General features: G+C 41.1%; 1 protein-coding gene across 1 annotated transcript in view; it reads right to left on the bottom strand.

The window, feature by feature from the left end:
• The window catches only part of HSD17B12 (hydroxysteroid 17-beta dehydrogenase 12), a 70,324-nt gene that overhangs the window by 4,563 nt on the left and 44,064 nt on the right, over window positions 1-21,697 (bottom strand). The window contains exons 4-8 of the mRNA XM_014068228.2: window positions 17,580-17,690; window positions 8,261-8,325; window positions 6,508-6,552; window positions 4,481-4,515; window positions 1,812-1,893 (exon numbers count right to left, since the gene is read on the bottom strand). Coding sequence (XP_013923703.2) covers window positions 1,812-1,893; window positions 4,481-4,515; window positions 6,508-6,552; window positions 8,261-8,325; window positions 17,580-17,690 — 338 coding nt within the window. The remainder of the gene's footprint in view (window positions 1-1,811; window positions 1,894-4,480; window positions 4,516-6,507; window positions 6,553-8,260; window positions 8,326-17,579; window positions 17,691-21,697) is intronic.

Here is a 21,697-nt window from a genome sequence, read left to right as displayed (position 1 = left end):
TGTAATGTGGAAAATAGCATTTCAAACTAGGAATTTTGTACATTGTAAGGAAATGTGATTAATACTTTTAATAGAATAACAGAGTTGGAAGGGACCTTGGAGGTCTTCAAGTCCAACCCCCTGCTTAGGCAGGAAACCCTATACATTTCAGACAAATAGTTGTCCTAGCTCTTCTTAAAAACTTCCAGTGTTGGAGCATTCATAACTTCTGGAGGCAGGTTGTTCCACTGCTTAATTGTTTTAACTGTCAGAAAATTTCTTCTTAGTTCTAGGTAGCTTCTCTCCTTGATTAGTTTCCATCCATTGCTTCTTGTCCTGCACTTAGGTGCTTTGGAGAATAGCTTGACTCCATCTTCTTTGTGGCAATCCCTTCTTTTCATTAAACTAGACATAGCCAATTACAGCAACCATTCTTTATATATTTTAGCCTCCAGTCCTCTAATCATCCTTGTTGCTCTTCTCTGCACTCTTTCAAGAGTCTCAACATCCTCTTTACATTGTGGTGACCAAAACTGAATGCAGTATTCCAAATATGGCCTTACCGAGGCATTATAAAGTGGTATTAAATTATTCAAGTGGTAATATAAGTTAAATATATAAAATATATTCTATTATATTTTTGTAAGCTTAGTGAAGTGTTTTTGTGTTTGTTTCACATTTGTTAGTTACATTTATTTTATTATTTAGTGCTACTTAAGCATTTTATACTTTTGATTTATATTTTTAAGCAACATGTCAGTTAAAAAACAAAGCATTCCCTCCTCTTTTTTGCAATAAGCCTGGGAATAGTAGTTTTGACAGACACAATATGACTGAGCCAGCGTTAGCTACTGAGCTTCCATAGCTGAAAATGTTTATATAATTAGTACACTATGCTCACATGTTCCCTCCTCTTTCTTCTAATGTGGCTGCCAGAATAGCAGGGATGTTGGCTTGAGAATAACTGCAGTTTAGAGTATTATCTGAAGTGTAATTTATTATTAACATTTGCTATGATTACTTGAAAGAAACTAGGTTTTGGGAGCCATAATTAACTACAAATACAGTGCATGGCCTTATTTTTGGAGGTCATTATTTTTGAGGTGCAGGAGGCAGCAAACGTGATCACCTCATGGCTGCTGCCATGTTGCGTGTCGCTGAGCCTGCCGCTTCTTGCGGCAGCCATTAGCGTGACAGAAAGGGCACGGTGGCTAGAGTTGCAGGAGCGGCCGTTAGGTAAGGGTATGTGGACATGTTTCCCTTTCCCTCTGCTCCGGCCTCGCTTCCTCACCTCATGTTGTTTGCACTGCAAGCAACCAGAGGAAATAGCGGGGACCGGCTGCACATGTGTTTAAATATTTTTGGGAGGGCTTATTTTAGCACATGCGCTCAAAAGCCTGATAAGGCTTATTATCTGGGGAGGTCTTATTTTCAGGGAAACAGTGTAGTAAAAACTATGTATGTACTTATTGTAAATCAAAATGTATACATTCATAAAAACAATTGGAAGGTTTTAAGAATTGTGCTCACGTGAAAATACTTCCTTAAAAGAGTGGCGTTTGAACCAACCCAAATTCAGACTCCTTGCACAAAGCTGAAGGAGACAACTATATTTTTAAATAGAAGGCTGTCCCACACCAACAAAGTTATAGGTACATACATTTAAAAATCTGAATTCAAGAGACTAATTCAAAGGTCTCTATATTCACTTTCATGAAATAAGGAAAACATTATCCTCTTTAAAGACTATCTCAAATATTGTATTTGCCAATAAGCAGTTCAGTTGAAGAATGGGAAAAATTACACACACAATGTTCCCCCCATATATGTACCTTGCTTGCTGCATAAAGAGTTAAAAATGGAGTTTCTGCTACTCCAGAAAGAGAAGTTATATTAATTATGATTCCCTTGGACCTGAAAGACAAGACAGAATATAAATTATAAATCTGCTGGAATAAAACAGAAGCCTAAAATATACAAATGTTAACTATAACATCCATAAGTATTTGCATAAAAAATCATTGCACTTGACTCGTAGTGACTGCCTAGAATAGCCATGTAGTTTTCAGGGTGACAATGTAGAAATGGTCTGCTACTACCTTCCTCCTGGCTCTTCTTTTTTTAAAAATATTTTAAAAAACAATAAATTCCCAGTCTAAGGAACAAATCTGAGAATTCTTGGTGGTGCCCCATACACATACAATACTCCTCACTTACTGACTGCCTTGTTTAATGACTGTTAAAAGTTGTAACAGTGCATAAAAAACCCTTAAGATTGTGATCAATCCTTGCCTTTATGACTGTCGCAGTATCCTGCGGTCACAAGATTATCATTCAGGCACTTCACAACTATCAAGCATTTAATGTACAACCATCACAATGTCACATAATTGTCATTTGAATTCTTCCCAACCATCTTGCAGCAAGCAGAATGGAGACTGCTTTTCACCAAAATCTGAGCCACTGGAAGTTTCTGGCAATGATTCTTGTACAGGTGACTGGATTATACATTATGCAAAACTATCAATGTGTTAAAATAGTAAAATGAAAAGCTAAATGGGAAGCTTAGTCCTGAGAACGTGACAAAGTTCAACTCAGACACATTCCAAAACTGTGAAACTGATATGGGGAAGACATATTCTTTGTCTCACTTATCAAATCCAGGAGACTGCACCAAACAAGAAGACTTGATTTGATTTGATTTTACTTTATTTGTATGCTGCCCTTTTCCCTGGGGGGCCTCAGGGCGGCTCACAATATAAGGGAAGGGGAAAAACAGACAAGTTACAAACATTAAAACAATACACCGTTAAAAAAGCACAACAGTCATACCATTCGAGTGGGGTTGAAGTCTTTAGCCCCAGGCCTGTCGGAACAGCCAGGTTTTAAGGGCTATGCGGAAGGTCTGGAGGGTGGTGAGGGTACGAATCTCCACGGGGAGTTCGTTCCAGAGGGTCGGAGCAGCCACCGAGAAGGCTCTCCTCCGGGTAGTTGCCAGTCGACATTGGCCGGCTGATGGAATTCGGAGGAGGCCTAATCTATGGGATCTTATTGGTCTAGTGGAGGTAATTGGCAGTAGGCGGTCTCTCAAGTACCCAGATCCTATACCATGAAGGGCTTGTAGGTGACAACTAGCACCTTGAAGCGCACCCGGAGATCAACAGGCAGCCAGTGCAGCTCGCGGAGGATAGGTGTTACGTGGGTGAAACGAGGTGCACCCACGATCGCTCGCGCGGCTGCATTCTGGACAAGCTGAAGTCGCCGAATGCTCTTCAAGGGCAGCCCCATGTAGAGCACGTTGCAGTACTCCAGCCTAGAGGTTGCAAGGGCACGAGTGACTGTTGTGAGAGCCTCCCGGTTCAGGTAGGGACGCAACTGGTGCACCAGGCGAACCTGGGCAAATGCCCCCCTGGTCACAGCTGACAAATGATGTTCAAAAGTCAGCTGTGGGTCCAGGACTCCCAAGTTGCGGACCCTGTCTGAGGGGCATATCATTTGACCCCCCCCCCCCAGCCTGAGAGATGGAACACTTGGCCAATTAGTGGGAGGGAAGCACAGCAGCCACTCGGTCTTATCTGGATTGAGTACAAGCTTGTTAACTTCAGCACCAACTTTAATTTCAGCAAGAGCTTATGTGAAACCAAGGAAGATCTTGCTCAATCAATAAATCCTTTAAATAGCCAAGAAGGAAAAATGTTTTAAATGGCCAACATTTCTAAGTTTTTGGCTTTCTCCGACGATGAAGAGACTTGAGCCTGGGTAGAAAAATGGACTACTTAAGGCAAGGAGGAAAGAATTTGCAGGCAGCAGAAGACACTTTAATGCAGAACCAAATACCATGGTTCAAAAAGAAGTATATCAAGCTGGATCAAGATGAGAGATACTTGTGATAGAATGATTTTCTGTTTCCATTTTGGGGGAATATAACTGGAAGGAACTAAGCAAGCAATAATTTCTAGTTTTCAGAAAAATTATCTACCTCATGTAACAACAGCACAAATGGAAAAATGCCAAAAGTACAATCTACACTAATACTGAAAGGTTGTCATCTCTTAGCCCCCTATTATTCCAGAGTCTTTTGCTTTCGTGCACGAATTTTCTGTACCTGCCATATAAGTAAGCTTGTTCTCTCTAGTCTCTCAATTTTCCTTCCAGTGATACTCAGGAATGGCTTTAAGGTTATTCCCAGGAACATCCCAGAAACATAGCCACCCCCGCAGAGCAGCTTGTTGTTGAGTTCTCACTGATGAGTCATTCAGGCTTTTTAATTCCATTTTAAAAAGAAATCACCAAACAGTGAAAATAAAATAAAAAAGGGAATCAAGTAAAGATAGGCTTTCACGGTCGGATGATTCATGCACCCAATCCCATGACTCACACAGCATTACACTGCCAATAAAACATGGAGGCCTGCCTGATTAGTCATAGTAATGAATTTTTCAAAGAAAGGATTTTCCCCTATAAATAATAATGGCTGTCTGGATGTGTTTATGTGACTCACCTTTCCACCATGCGAGGAAGCACAAATTGTGTCATCTGAAAAAAATAAGAAAAAGATTGAGTAGTATGCAGAAAACAGACTGAGGAAAGCCCTCTCACAAAACAGCTGACCTCTCTTCACCTCAAAAAATTATAGAAGAATTTGAAGGCGGTCATTTGTAAGGCAGTGTATTTTTATTCTACTTAGGCAGTTTGGTTCTTTGATAAAACATGTTGAGCAACTCAGATAAGCTGCACTTATAAACAACTTAATCAGTCTGTATGATTTAGCATTATTACAGAACGGTTTAAAAACTTCTGTATATTACATAGGTGAATTTCCTCAAATATCTAATACCGATGCTAGACAGTGCAAGAAATAAAATGTAATTAATAGCACAGCAAGGAAAGCAAAAGTGGTTGAACTATGCAATTGCATGACAGGTATCAGCAATGGCAGTCTAGACCACTTATAACAGGGGTGTCAAAGTCATGTCATCACGTTGTTGTCACATGACATATTGCCACTTCCCTTCCTTCACTAAAACGGGGGTGGGCATGGCCAGCATGTGATGCATCTGGCTTGTGGGCCAAGAGTTTGACAACTCTGACTTATCAGAATTTGAAACAAAAGTCAACTGATCATGGATTACAATTCCATATGTCTCAGCCAGCACGATTAAGGTTGTATGAGGCACTTCTCATAATACATTCCATCTTAAGAGGAAAAGAAGGCACAGCATAAATAGGCAAAAAAGATGAACAACGCTTTCCAAGTTATTGATCACACAAAGAAATCAAAAGCTTTTGCTTTGTGATTTTTAAAGGTAACAATTTCCATTATTTTGTAATCACTGAGTAAGTTAGGCGGCCAAATAAATGTTCCTAGATAAATAAGTAAATAATCTAGAAAAGCAAGCCACTGAAAGGGCTACAATTATTTTACTTTGCCACAGATCACCTAATGCTGCCTCTTATCTTAAGCAACAATTTGTGTGTTAGCTACCTTTTAACATTAAAAAATGATTCTGAAAGTACTTTTTAAATAAATTGTTATAATATCAGAAAAAAATGGTTCTCCAGCCAAAGCCATGAGAAACTTAATTTATATTTTAATATGTCAACTGTAATACAGCAGTTACCATTAAAATGTATTTTATCAAAAAATATAAGCTACTGTTTTTTTACAGTATAGCCACCATTAGGAGGAACATGATCCAATCTACAATTTTCATTTTGTATCTAATTCAAATTGCAAGTTTTATGGTCACAACATCTGCCCTAATATTGGACTTTTTTGCCACATGTTCCCCTAATACACAGTCTGACAAAGAACTCAAAATGTTCTATGACATTTCATTATTAACCATTTTTTAAAATCATATTGACTGTTTATGATAAATTGCCACGTAATTACTTGAATGAGATAGATTAAAAGATCATACTAGTTTCAGATGATTATATTTCAGATACAAAATGTAATATAATATATTAGAGACCAATTTAGAAGCGAAGTCAGCATTCTAAAGAGCATAAACAAATTCAAAACAAATGCTGGAACTTATATGCTGACTCTGTAAAACCACTTAGAGAGCGCTGAAAAACACTTTGAAGCAGTATATAAGTCTAAGTGCTATTGCTATGATCCAAGTTTGGCTATTGGCAACCGACTCATATTTATGACAGCTTTAGTGTGCCGACATAATCTTTTGCAGCCTACTGACAAGCAAATCAATGGGGAAGACAGATTCACTTAACAACTTACCTAATAGCTTCTGTGACTCACTTAACTGTAGCAAGAAAGGTTGTAAAATAGGGCAACTCACTTAACAACTGTCTCATTTAGCAACAGAAATGTTGGGCTTAATTGTGGTCATAAGTCGAGGACTATCTATATTTCTGATGTAGCATATTGATACTTTCGACATACCTCTTTTCTAGAGTAAGAAAACATTTGTCTAAAAAAAATATCAAAATAGCTTGATAGCCTCTATATGCAAAATAGTCAATTCTCCTGCATTAGCCCAACTTCCCCAAAATGGCACTTACCTTGCACAAAGCTACGGCATTAATATTTATGATCTTTTCAATTTGCTGTAATGGGGAAAAACATAACATATTATGAACTCTTGATTTAAACGTTTGCAGTAACGAAGATGACTAGAGTATATACTACATAGAAATTATTGATCAAACTTTGGAGCCTAATTGGGATCTTGTAATTTATTGATTAGGATTCAGAATTCAAAGTTACAGTACTGGAGAATCAGAAATTTTATATACTTTTCTTGGCAGAGTTTATACCACCACGCTACATCAATGTATTGTCTCAATTTTTTAAAAAAATATTTAAGATATGCCCTAAAATTATCATTTTAGGTCAAATTGTCATGAAAATTTCATGGATATAATCTCCACAATGATAACCACAGTCAGAAGATTTTTGATATCCCTTCTGTTGTGTTTTGATAACAACTACATGTGTATATATTATAAACATATACATGACATACAGTATATATAAATTATTGATGCTTCTCTTCCTTTTCTATAGCATTATAAATTCTATGACGCCCGTAGCACCCCTTCCTGCTGGTGGAGCTGTGTTGCCGGTGCCACCTCGCACAGTGAGCATGAGAGCTAGGACCCACTAGGGCCATGGTCCGAAGAGTACAGGGCATTGAAAATGGGAAGGGGGACTTTCCTGCCTGTCACCCTGTTCTGAAGCTCAGCACAGAACTGAGAACAGGATAAGAGGCAAAAATCCCCCCTCCCCATTTTCAAGCCATTTGCAAAAACACCCCATTCCAAACCTTCAGTGCGAATTTGCAGGTGTGAAATGACCTCCCGTAAAGAAAGGCACGGAAATCCATTCACCTGGGACATCGGAAGAAGTCCTGCAGGGAGATGATGATGCCAATGTACAGGAAATCTCTCCCCCCCCCCAAACCTGCAGATCATCCAAACTCCTCTTTGAAAGGACGATCTGCAGGTGGATGGGGGGGATTTCCTGCACATCAGCAGTGACGTCTCCTTGCAGGGCTTCTTCCAATGTCCCAGATGTATGGATTTTCATGCCTGCCTTTCCTGTTACGTAGACAGAATTGCCTGCTATGACTGTCACTGCTAGGTAAGGAGGATGTGAGGCATGTGGGGCCTCCACTTGGCCTCTGGCTTCTTTTCCAGCCACAGCTGGTTGCAAAAGCATCTATGCTTACTGGAGGCGGAGATCTGAGCGGCACCCGCGAATCAGCTGTTTTGTGAATGGAGCAGCTCAGCTGATCCGATTAAGGCCCGGAGAAGCCGTAAGGTGACCAGGGATGGGAAGGACTGTCTCCTGTGCTGGCCACGTCCTCCCCTTCAGTAGGGCTTCTTTTCGGGGGAGGGTGTATATTTATTTTCGGGACATGTCGTATTTTGAGAAAAATAGTAGTAGCCTGAATTATTTTTCTTGCATGTGAAACAAAATAAAGACTTTTACAAAACTGAGATACAAAAATGTAAATGCAAAATTAATTCAAACAAGACTAATGCACTTAATATTGGGGATTTTAATGAATGTATTGAAGATATGAAGATGTGAAGTATCTTGACTCCTTAGATTAGGATTAGTCATTATACATTTTAATTTGAAGTTAATGAACTATTCATAGGACTGTTTCTAAATCTGGGCAATGGAGGTGCTAATAAGTTCTTATTTATACTTTTACAATTATGATTCTATTAACACATTTACAAATATTGAAATTTAATATTAAATATTAAATTTAAAAGACAAGTGTGGGAGGAAAAGAATACTTACTCTATCTAAATCTGGAATCTCAAGGAAATATTCAGGATAATCATATGAAGCACCCACGTTGTTCACTGAAACATACATAATTTTTAATTATACACCTTGAATGAACTGCTATCAATATCATTTATAGCCCTATTAAGAGTATTTGCTCACAATGTCTAAGAATAAATGATACTCTTCAACTGAGACTGAATTTGACTATAGAACATTAGATGGCAGTATAAACCCACAAATGATGTACATACTCTGAAATCTCTCAATAAAGAATATTTGAGTGGAATGAGGAAAACAAAAAAGACAGAAATATAAGAGTAATGCAAAATAGTATCCTTAAGAACAATTTTATTACATTAAACATTTTCTTTTGGCCACCATTTCTTATTTTTAAGATGTTTTTTCCGTTTTGTTTCCATGTTTCTAAAAGGTCCATTTTTTTTACAGATTAATAAAATATAAGTGTTTTGAATATTTTTTCACACACTTCAATTTTTCACACACACAATTCAAATCTATGATGTTCTAGTCATCACCAATCAATTAGCGTATTTTTCTGAGTGTAAGACGCTCCGGAGTATAAGACGCACCAAGGTTTTGAAAGGGCAGGTTTTTTTTTTTAAAAAAAGTAAGTAGGTAGATAGAGGGATAGAGAGAGAGAAATAGAGAGAAATACAGTAGATAGGTAGGGAGAGAGAGTAGGTAGGTAGGTAGATAGATAGATTTGTTTTCGTAGATTTTCACGGGTGTATGTATGCTGGTCTTGTTGTATTCGGGTCTATATATATATATATATATATATATATATATATATATATATATACCGGAGAAGGAAATCACTGACAATCTGCAGCACCTAAGACTTTGTTTCTGCTGGCACAGCACTTGATCAATGTAATTCTCATCAACCACTCTAACTAGCTTTCCGAAAGGAAAAAAAAAGTATTTACACTCTGCAAAACTCGCAAAAATGAGCCCTCCCCCCACAAAAGGCATGAATAACCTTTAGGGGGCTTGCAGAGTACTCCTAAGGTGGGTGGATGGGCAAAAAATAAGCAAAAAACGGTCCATTTTTCGCGAAAATGACCATTGGCTTACCTGAAGGGTCCTTTTCTGTGCATTGCGGGAGAGTCCAAGCAACGGGTTAAATCCAGTCCTTCTGCCCAATGGACTGAATTGAATTTCCAGCCACACCTCCTTGTCTCCTCACATATCCAGTTTTCAATGAAGACATGGTCTGAGATTAAGTAGATAATATTACATTAAATGTAATCCACAAAAGTCAATCGACCGGTAACAACCCAGTCTGAAGAAACTGTCCACCCAGGGCGGGGTTGGACTCTCCCGCAGCACATGGAAAAGGACCCTTCAGGTAAGCCAATGATCATTTTCCCGTGCGCTGCTTGGAGAGTCCAAACAACGGAACATAACCAAGCAAAGCTATGTCTAGGGTGCGTGAAAAATGGTGAATTCTAATCAGAAGTAGAAACAATGGATTGCAGTATTCTCCTGTCAAAGGCAGCGTCTGTGGAAGCAAAGTTGTCCAACTTGTAGTGTCTGACAAATAAAGAAGGGGACAACCAAGTTGCCGCCTTGCAAATCTCCTTGATTGACGCTTGGTTGGCCCAGGTTGCTGTTGTAGCAGCACTTCGCGTAGAGTGCGCTGTGATTCATGATGGAGTCGGACTACCCTGCTGCTCGTAAACAAGGAAAATGCAAACTTTGATCCATCTGCTGACTGTGGAGGAGGTGACCTTGCGCCCCATGTATGCCAGAAACGAAGAGGGATTCGGATCAACGAAAAGAAGAAGTTCGCTTGATGTACCTCTTTAAAGTTCTACGAACATCAAGGGAGTGCCAATGCCACTCTCTGGGATCCTTTGGTCTCGGACAAAAGTCCGGAAGGACAATCTCATGGGCACGGTAAAAATACGAATTGATCTTTGGCAGGAAGGATGGATCTAGCCGTAGAACGACTCTGTCCGGGTGGACAATACACAAATCACTGTGGACAGACAAGACCGCCAAATCTGAGATTCTACGAGCAGAAGAAATTGCGACTAAAAAGGCGGTTTTGAAGGTGAGGTGCCTCAAGGAAGCATTGCGGAGGAGTTCAAAGGGCGAGTTAGAGAGTGCCCAGAAAACCGTGGCAAGATCCCAGGAGGGATAGTGGTGAATAATTGGAGGCCTAAGGTTGGAAGTGCCTTGTAGGAAACAACGCATCTCCAGAATCTTGTTGAGTGGTTGCCGGTCAGAAGAGAGGATCATCGTCGATAAAGCGGCTACTTGGAGTCTCAGAGTATTAGGTACCAAACCCTTTTCAAGGCCCTAAGGAGAAAGTCCAGTATCTGTGAAAGGGGAGCAGAGGTAGGCTGGATGCAACGGTCCACACACCAATGGGCAAAAAAACGCCAGGTGGCGTCGTATATTCTAGTGGTGGAGGGGCATCTGGAAGCCTGTATGGTTTTGGCGACGTTGTTGGAAAACCCGGCCCTTTTCAGAAGGTCCCTCTCAAGTGCCATACGGTTAAGTTGAGGCACTGGGTGTCTGGGTGGAGAACTGCCCCCTGGCTGAGAGAGACCAACTCCTGTGGAATATTCCATGGGTGCACAATGGAGAGGCCTGTCAAATTGGCGAACCAGGACCGTCTGGGCCAGTAAGGTGCCACTAGCAGGATTTCGGCGCCCACATCTAGAATCTTCCTGATTACTCTGAGAAGGAGAGCCAATGGGGGAAAAGTGTAAAGTAGGCTGGGAGGCCAGGGCATCGACCCCTTCCGTCAGGGGACACTGGAACCTGGTGTAGAAGTGGGGAAGTTGAACGTTCTCTGGGGTGGTGAACAGATCGACCAGGGAAAGTCCGAATCTCGACAGCTGTTGAAAAAATTGCGGGTGCAGGTGCCACTCCAAATGGTCTAAAGTTGTTCTGCTCAGCCAATCCGCCTGTATGTTGATCACTCTGGAGATGTGTTCTGCTCGCAGCGATTCTAGGTGTAGCTCTGCCCAGTGTCCTATGACTTCCGCTTCCGACATGAGGGACCTGGACCTGGTCCCCCTTTGGCAGTTGATGTGCGCCTTTGTTGCTATGTTGTCGGTGAGTATGAGGACATGCTGGCCTGTATGTGCTATTGGAACTGCCGAAAGGCCAGGTGGATTGCCCTCAACTCTAACCAATTTATGTTGTGGGAGAGGTCGTGAGGAGACCACTGACCTTGTGTGACCTGGTTGTGGAGGTGTGCCCCCCAGCCGAATAGGCTGGCATCCGTCGTGATGATCTGACGAACATGTTGTTTGAAGAAGGTGCCCCTCATCAAGGCTGGCGATTGCCACCATCTGAGGGAGCAATGGATCCTGGACAGCAGCATTATCTTGGTCAGAGAGTTGCTGATGTCGGCTCTCTGCATTGGGAGCAAAAACCAATGCAGGTGGTGAGTATGAAGTTGCGCCCAAGGAACTCTGGAGAGACACGAGATCATTTTCCCCAGTAATTGGGATAGGGATAAGGTCTGGACTCTGGGAGAACGGTAAATCCGGCAGGCTAGCTGTTGGAGACTCGCAATGCGATATTGAGAGGAAGACTTGACAAATTGAGGTGTCTATCACTGCTCCTAGGTGTAAAATCCTGGTGGCAGTAATCAGGTGGCTTTTCTCTAGGTTTATGGTAAAGCCATAAGTCTGCAATGTACGCATGGTGACGCGGAGGTTGCGAATTGCCTGTGTTGGTGTCAACAATTGGATCAAAATGTCATTGAGATAGCATTGAAGACGAATCGGTCACTGACGCAGATGGGCGGCCACTATTGTAAGCTTCGTAAATGTCCTTGGGGCCGAGAACAGGCCGAATGGGAGAGCCCTGTACTGAAAGTGGGTCCCGTCATAGAAGAACTTCAGGTAGCGTCTGTGTGCAGGTCTTACAGGCATGGGGAGATACGCCTCTTTCAAATCGATTGATGTCAGGACATCTTGAGAGACCGCCTACTGCCAATCACCTCCACTTGACCTATTAGATCCCATCGATTAGGCCTCCTCCGAGTCCCATCTGCCAGTCAATGTCGACTGGCAACTACGCGAAAGAGAGCCTTCTCGGTGGCAGCTCCGACCCTATGGAACGATCTCCCCGTGGAGATTCGTACCCTCACCACCCTCCAGACCTTCCGCACAGCCCTTAAAATCTGGCTATCCCGTCAGGCCTGGGGCTAAAGACTGTAACCCACCCGAATGGTATGAATGTTGTGTTTTTAATGATGTACTGTCCTACATGTTAAATGTTTGTCCCCCCCCCTTTTCGAGTTGTAAGCCGCCCTGAGTCCCCTCAGGGAAAAGGGCGGCATATAAATAAACTTCTCAATCTCAATCTCCTTGATGAATGCAGCTCAGAACGGAGTGGAGTAACTGCATTTTGAATTTTTTGTTGGCCACATATTTGTTTAACTTTTTTAAATCGAGGATTGTCCTCCACCCCGCCGAGCTCTTGGGGACCAGAAATAAGATGGAATAGAAGCCCCTGTGTTCCTCACCTAGGGAAACTGTTTCTATTGCCCTGATGTCTGAGATGGTGAATTTCGGTCTCCATGAGGCCCCGCTTGATGGGACACTGTGGAGTTGGGAAACAAATGAAGTGGCGCGGAAGAGAAAGTCCAATGAGATCTCCTCCCAGGCGGTGGCGAATAGGTGAAGACGCCCCCCCCCATGGGAGGGTTGGGGTTATGGTCACTTATTATGTTTGAAGGGTCTGTTGCCAGACCCTTCTCGAAAGGGATGTCGGGAGAAAGACTGGAAACGGTTCCTGTCCTAAAAGGACTGCCTATCGTGCGCTCGATCCTGAGGTTGTTGATACTGCCTCTGGTAAGAGGAAGTAGAGGGCTATGGGTCAGCCTGGCATGGGGCTTGGGGACAAAATAGGAGGAAGACCTGCTGTCTGCTTTGTGAGACACGGAGGGTATGACCTTTCTCTTATCTTTATTTTCTACTAGCACAGAATCTAGGGCTTCTCCAAATAACTTGCCACCCTTGAAGGGAGCTGAAGCCAGCTTCCATTTTGACCTCATGTCTGTGTTCCAATGACGGAGCCACACAAGGCATCGCGAGGTAACATTGGAAGCCATAGCCCGTGAGGCGAACTTTGCGGCATTTAAGGTAGGGTCCGCAGAGTATTCCACTGCAGCCACGATCTTGTTAACATCCTGGTGCAGTCTGGACTCTCCTGGGGGTACTCTGGTGATTAATTGGCGAAGCCAGGCAATGGAGACCCAATTGAAGAAGGAAGCAGAAGTGGTCGCTTTGATGGCCCACGCTGTGGCCTCAGGTGTCTTATGACAAGCTCGTTCAGCACACTTATCTTCCGCCTTTAGGCCTTCCAAAAGGTCAGGAGATAAAACTGATGTAAAAGTAAGGGCAGCGACTACATCCTTAAAGAGCTTGGGTGACGGCACTATTTCCTGAGCTGGAAGTTGTTCACCAAACAAACCTTTACTGTGATCAGGAGGGTTAGAGGTACCTGGAACAGGAGTGGATTCTGACTCCATATGAGTAGCAATTTTGGCCTTGAATAGGATGGACTTGAATAAGGTTGGTTTGAACAGACCAGCAAAGGCTGGCTTGTCTGCTACCAAACCCTCGTCCTTGGACAAGTCCTGATCCCCCAAGTCCTCATCCTCCCACACTGATTATGCAGTTGCCAATTAAGAATCAGGGGATGAAGGTCTCTGTGGAGGAACCTTATCCTTGCGATATCGGGGAGCTTGTTTATTAGTTTGGGGGGGGCAGGACACTGAGCCTCCCTCTGCTGTAGGCCTTCGGCGATTGGATTTGGATTTTATTCAATTTGTAGGCCGCCCTATTCCCCGAAGGGACTCAGGGCGGCTGAACATAGCCAAGGGAGGGGAAATTACAAAAAGTAAGACAAAGACAATCAGACAATACAAACAGTTTAAAAGCACAACAGACCCTGGGTAATCACCGTAGCAATTACTTCGCACATCTCCGCTGAAAGTTTTGGGCCCTGATCTTCTCTTGGGCAGGTTCCCGCTGCTGTAGGACTGGGAGAAGGATCTCTGTCCAGGGGAGAGGGGTCCTCCCTGTCCAAATCTAGCTCACAGTCAAAAAGATCAGCATTACCCCCAAAGGAAGAAGGGGATCTAGATCCTGCTCCAGCAACATCAGGTGATAAAACTCGAGAGGGCCCCTCACTGTCCGAAAGGGACCTGGTGGAATGAGCCGTTCCCTAATCAGTTGGGGATTCTGGCTGGGCCGGTTGATGAACCTGGGTCACCACTTGTCTTTGGGCCTTGGCAATCTGTTTTTTGATTGCTTTTGGCACCTAAGGGACCTATCCTGACCCCTAGTGAGCCTGTCGGCATAGGGTTTGCCGGCTCTGGCCCCTCTGATGGCCTCCCTTGCAGCCATGCCCACCTTCTGGTAAAAGGTCTGGCCTGATCATTGGTAGATTGGCTTGCCAGTTCCAGGGCTTCCACGATGTCATCGGCCATGGCAATGGGGCTGAGCGACCTCTGAGCTTCGGTCTTGCAGAAGGTAGGGTCGCAGGGAAGGTCCTCACTGAGAATCTGGGCAAGCGTGCGCCAAAATCAGTCACGACACGACCGGGGCGGAACAGGTGGTTGCCAATTTGAGGTAGGGCAGAAAAGGGAGCTTCGTGGAGAATGGCTGCAGCCAAAAACTCCAAAAACGTTGCCTCGCTGCTTCCGATGCTTGGGCAAGAAACCGCCGCCGCTAGAGTGCTGCTGGAAGTGGCAGCAAACGCGGGAGAAATTTGCGTACAAAATGGCCACCAGAAGGAGAGGAATCCAAAATGGCCACGCCCAGTGAAGATCACGCATTGATCTGTCAATTGATCAGTCTCTGTCAATTAGGAAAGGGGCTGCTCCGAGCCTTGATGAGTTGCAAGAGCCGAACAATGCAATGAGGCAGGCGATGAGAACAGAAAGCCGTGCAGGTCACTAATGAATGGACAATCCCGGCGGTGAAGATCCACTTAAGGCAAAAGCTGTTCCTGTGCCCGGGCAGAAGCCCGGGTGCACAATGGAGCTGTGTTTGCCTGCCTGAAATCCGATTGCTGACAGAGGGAGGGGAAGCTAACTTGCTATCAATCAAAAGGGAAGGAAAAATCAACACTTTTGAAATCACTCACACCAAATAAAAAAAAAACTTATTGCAATAATAAGAAGACACAAAAGATTTGTCCAAATGGGCAGTGGACTGAATTGAAAACTGGATATGTGAGAAGACAAGGAGGCGTGGCCGGAAATTCAATTCAGTCCATTGGACAGGACGACAGGATTTAACCTGTTGCTTGGCCTCTCAAAAAAATGCATGCATAGCCTTTAGAAGCTTATAGAGTGCTGCTGAGGGCTGGGGGGGGGGCAAAAAAGGGCCGTTTTTCATTCATTTCTGCCCTCCCCAGCCGCCAGGAGCTCTATAAAAGCCTCCATAAAGCTATTCATAGCCATTTTGGTGAAGAGAACGAGGCTTCAGGAGGCAAAAAAACGCTGTATTCAGTGTACAAGACACATCCAGATTTTCACCCTCTTTTTGAGGCAAAAAGGTGCATCTTATACTCTGAAAAATATGGTAAATAAAACCTAGATTTCAATCTAGGTTTTTCATGGTATTTCTGGTTATTGGAATTACCACTCACTTTAAAAAAGTCTTTTTCCAAAAAAAAGAAAGAAAACCCCCAGTATCACTATGTGGGCGGAAAATGTTATGTTTTCTTGGGCTCAAGAACAGAGATACAGAATGCTGAAGCACTAAAGAGATTACTCCTCTAGAAGAAGGCAATGGCAAAATTCAACAATGAGGAATGAAGGTACAGAAATGACAAAAATAGTTTGTGGTAGCAATATATGGATGAGAAAATTGGTCACTCATAAAAAGAAAAACAGAGGCCCATAAATTATGGACTTAGAGGTTATTGCTAAAAGTACCATGAACCTCAAGAAGAAGAAATCAATCAGTCGTGGATTAAATAAAGGCTGCAGCCTTGAACAGATGGCCAGCAAGCAAGTGTACATCTTTAGACATATGATGTGAGTAGATGGTAGATTGGAAAAATGATTGTTTCTCAACACTGAAAAGGAACAAAACACTGTACATTTTTTTTCACTGAATGAAACTTATTGGCTAAATAATAATATGATGTTTTATGGATTTGTTTATAGCTAAGAGATGAGGTATGGGATGAAGAGAGAAATGTTTGTACCTTTAGAGAGGTAAATTAAATTTGTTTATACTTTTGTGATGAAGCGTGCAGCTCACTTCTTTATACATTTGTTTCCCCTTTTTTGTTATATTCTTACCTTTTCTTTTCCCTTCCACTTTTTAACTCTATTCTCTTTCCTTTAAGTTTACTTTGTATTATTTTTCACGATTATAATCAAAATTCTTAATAAAAATAATAAATAAATATCCCAGAGTTTCTGGTCAAAAGACAAAGATCTAATGATAGAAAATTGATTGCATTTCAGGGAACTCTTTTTTTTTTGTCCTTTGTCTCACATGGAACCACATCAAATTCTCATGAAAGCTTAGGGTTCCATGAACATAGTTTGAAAAATTCTGAGGTAAAACTGGAATACAACAAGATGAATGGGACAGATGTTATTTGAATGTCCTCATAAGAGTTATTATTAATGACTGGAAAGAATTGAAGTCTCCCAGGCATTTGGCATGTCCCACAGGTCAGCTGCTTTGCACATCATTACGGAGGCTTCATGGGTGTAGTCCCTTTTTGCTGTACTGCTGAGCCAAGCTGGGGTGCTTATGGCTTCTTTCCCTGGCTTCACTGCACTCACATCACACTACAGTTCTCCCCCCCCCGCTCTAGAAACTCCCCAAGCCCCCAACGCCCTCAGCTCCACATAATTGTACCTAGGAGAGACAAGATGCCATCATAAAGTCATTTCATGTCACATGGTGACCCAACTTAACAACCACATTGGCTTACAACCAAAATTCCCCGTTCAATTGTGATGGTAAGTCAAGAACTACCTGTAAAGTAAGAAAAATAAAAGGGTAACTGACATTACAATGATCTTTGGCCATGTCGTGGAGGGAAATTCCCTGGAGAAAGCAATTATGCTTGGAAGAGTTAGTGAGACCTGGTGCGGAGAATCGCCAAGAGTCAGACACGACTGAATGGATAACACCATCATTATCATCTCTGGAAGGAATGCTCTATTTTTTGTGTTCGAGATATCAAGCTTTGTTCCACAGAGAACAAATACAATCAAAAAGTGCATTTTATGAACCCATTATGGTTTCCTCACACCTTCTCCAAAAAAACCCAAATAAAATGAATTTAAGACACAAACCTAAAACACCAATGTCAAGGCCTTCCAAGCCTTCTTTTATTTTGTTGTAAATAGTTCCTCGGTTTTCAAAGTCAGCAGCAATTGTTTTTGTTTCCACCTTGTATTTGTCCTCTGAAATAAAGAACACATACATAACAGGTAACTATGGAGCACCGTGTCATTACTATTATACAATAAGGTGAAATGGTAAAACAGCCAAGATTTTAAAATATATCACTGCAATGAACCTTTTATCAGATTGTTTGCTCATTTTAAAGGCTTTCAAGAAATTTTAAATTTCTTATTTTTCAATGAAGAAAACATTTTTTTTTAAAAAAATAGTTATTATTCTAAAGTACACAAAGCCTCTTCTCCTGAAGGTCTAATAGGTTACTTATTTAATAGTCATTTACAATTATTCTTTTCTAGGCATTCATCATTGACTAGTTTTAAGCAATCTACCTTAAATACTGGATCAGATATTTAAAGGATAAGTAACTATGAATCGCAAAAGTATTTCATAGTTTTATTCCTTACTTAATAGCAATAAAACACTAACGACAACTTGGGAGCAAAATAATCATCTGACAGTTAAAAGTTGCTTCCTGATACTTTTTACTTGAAAGCAACAGCTATAACACTACACACCATACAAAATAGCAATAGCAATATTATTATGGAGTAGCCATTAGGCAATATCAAATATAAAATATAAAACACATAAGATTAATAAGACCATAGATAAAATAAAAGAAACAAATTAAATAAAAAATAAGAATAAAAATAAAGAATGCAAATTATATTTCTGTAACATCCTTACAACTTATCCGAAATCAGATGCATAGATCTCAACTGAATTGATTTTTTTCAAATAAAGAGCTATATGATATGTAATTTTTGAATTCTGACCTCATATGAAATATGTTCTTTTTAATATAAGGATCCCATAGATATAGTATGTGTCCAGTTGCACAAATGTTGCTTGAATAAATACTGTTCAAATATGTTTGTGCATTTCTGGGTTTAATAACTTGGCAATTTGGAAGGTTATGTTTGTAGTGTCTCAATAGCAGTAGACTTATATACCGCTTCATAGGCCTTTCAGGCCTCTCTAAGCGGTTTACAGAGAGTCAGCATATTGCCCCCAACAATCTGGGTCCTCATTTTACCCACCTCGGAAGGATGGAAGGCTGAGTCAACCCTGAGCCGGTGAGATTTGAACCGCTGACCTGCTGATCTAGCAGTAGCCTGCAGTGCTGCATTTAACCACTGCGCCACCTTGGCTCTCATCCATTTCAATGTGCCAATCTTATTGAAGATGGCTACATCTTTGTGTGTCTAGCCAAGATTCTTTGTACAACAATCTTTTTAGCTAGTTTTCCAATTATACAAGAGATAGGAGACCACAGCTCCTAACATTATTTCCCAGTTGTACAATCCAAAAGATCTTGAACTGAAATGATGTTCTAACAGACACAATTTTGGAAGTCTATCAGTTTCTATAGTATTATTTTTGCACCAATAATTTCATGTCCTGATTAGACAAAGAACAAATTTATAAATTCCCCCATTTAGCTCTGAATGCAGCAACTAAAATCCTTTTATCCACACCAAAATACATCTTAGATGCTGTGCTTATTCTAGTGGTTATATATATTTCAAGTCCCAAACCTTTGCTACATATCAGAGAACGCGGAAAACTTTGGCCCTACATATTTTAATAATTGGAGCTAAGTAACCTGGACAGCTGTGGTTAACTTACTTCACTTTTGTATTTTGTTCTGTTACAAAGCTGAATGCCATGCCTAGTTACAAGCACTAATAAAACATATGGCTGACTCAATGGTAATGGCAATGGAAGACTAAGTTTGGGACAGATCATCTCAGAGAAAATTCATCTATGGGGCTGTTAAGAGTCAATTTCATGGTTCATCATCATCGGTATTGTATAGGTGGATCAAATATTTCATATTCTAGTTGAATTTGGATATTGAGATTCTTCGCGCTCTATTTTGTTTGTTCCTGCTATTCTAATATACAAACTCTTTTATGGGAAAGAGCATGTCTTATCAAATGATTTATGTTTTAGATATCTCACAATCAAACCTTCAGCAAAAAGATTCAATGGATCTCCTTACTAGGCATTCACCAACATTGCACTGGTTCTACAATGTGTGATATTCTTTTAATATGCTACTGATAACATATAGATTAATAAAGAGTATAATTATTTATGGCTGTTTATCTTTGTCGATATCCCTTAAAATCTTGGATTATTTTTAGTAGTAATAAAAAACCCACGAGCTTTTATAATAAAGAGATATGATCTAGAAATAATGCTCATTGAGAAGATGTCTCTGCTAAAACTCTGACCACAGGATTTCAAAGCAGAGCAGATGTAGCTAAAAATAGCAGCACTCCACCTCACTCTAGAGATGTTCAACCTGTTGTATTCTTTTTCCTGATGTGATCACAAGATTGCTACTGCAGTAGGAACTATTTACGTCATTATTTTGCATAGCAGCGTGTCCCTGGGGACTTGAAAATAATACTCGTTTTGAAAAGATGAAATACAAAGGGAACATTTGTATCTTGCTGTAAGGGCTATTTATTTAGGAGGTGGGGATGGAGAAAAAAGTAACTGAAAACAATGATAATTTCCCATGATTAAATAAACAATGGACAAGCAAAATAAGTGTGCACCATGTGGTTTGGTCCCAAGGTACAAGGTGATTAATTGGGAAAACGTGGAAATCTGCAAACATTTGCAATGACAGAAGGGAAAGGCAAGATTAAGCTCTGCCCTCCTCAAATGCAGTATTTACCAATCTAACAAGAGCACAATCAAGATATATAGATCTGCATGCCACTTCACATTTTTCTTTTAAATAAATGAATACAGAAGATGGTTTTAATTACAGAGATACAATTTGGTGTCTAACTATGATTCAGTGTGTTAAAGGCTATCAGCAGAATGCACTTACGTGCTATTTATGGAACGTAAATGAAGATTAAATATTTCACATATTACTTATATTAATGCTAATTTGTATCTAGTCTTTTTGCTTAATTTGTCCTATAAGGTGGATTACAACAAATAAAGAACAAACTTAAAACAAAACAAAAAATTAAAGACAAATTAAACCCAATACAGGCATGTTTTTAAATTTTAAAATCTAATCTAGGAAACCAGTGAGTCTGTATTTTTATCAAGAAACCAACAAGCTGTATTAAGATATTTAACAATATTATTCCCCTATTTTTGAAGCTCTATTATGTAGTCCAATTAATAGCTCTATTATAAGCAGTATGGCCATATGCTATGAGTAGCACCCTATATCATTGCCTGTGTTGCCTCCCATTTTAACGCAGATGGCAAAGCGCATGTGGGAAAGGACGAAGCAAAGATGGCAAGACACAATAAATGCAGACATGAACATTGCCCAGTTCGACCCAGATGTTGCATTTGATTGTGCAAGATGGCGTTCGTAAATTTGAAAAACAGACCCTGCACCTGCAGGAACACTGCTAGGAAGATGATGATTCCCTTGGTTAAGTAGTCCTCTAGCAAGACAAACATCTCGCCAATTTATTGTCATCAGGCATGTGGAAGGTTCTTATCTACACGTCATGCTATAATATTGTGCAAATACTTTCCAATACATGTAACTAACATTTTAAGATCACTCTTCAGACAAAAATCATCTATAATGGTTGATGGATGATGATTTATGTATGTATTTGGCTAACATGGCTACCGATCTTTAAAAAAAACACACCTCTATATGCCTTATAACACGAATAAAAGCCAAAAGCCAATAGAACAAAAACCTTTAGTAATATATCCAGCAAAACCATCACTGAGCTTGAATCATATCCTCAAACTGTGATGGAGAATTATGGCCCATGAGCCATCAGCTCTGGGGCGCATGCTCATGCTGGCCAACTGATTTTCGGCCTTCCAAAGGGCTGGAGTAGGCCGTTTCCGCCCTCCGGAGGCTTCAGGAAAGCTTCAGGAGCCTGGGGAGGAAAAAACTCCCCCCCCCGGGGGATTGTACACACATGCGCATGTGGGTGGCGTGCATTGAATTGTGGGTGTAGGCATTCATACGTGCACAATAGCATGCACGCACACGCTT

The sequence above is a fragment of the Thamnophis sirtalis genome, unplaced genomic scaffold (genome assembly GCF_051295495.1).
Source record: "Thamnophis sirtalis isolate CommonGarterSnake01/CBP01778 unplaced genomic scaffold, rThaSir2_p1.2 scaffold_1, whole genome shotgun sequence".
In the NCBI taxonomy this organism is placed as follows: Eukaryota; Metazoa; Chordata; class Lepidosauria; order Squamata; family Natricidae; genus Thamnophis; species Thamnophis sirtalis.
This window is presented reverse-complemented; position numbering and strand designations above follow the sequence as displayed.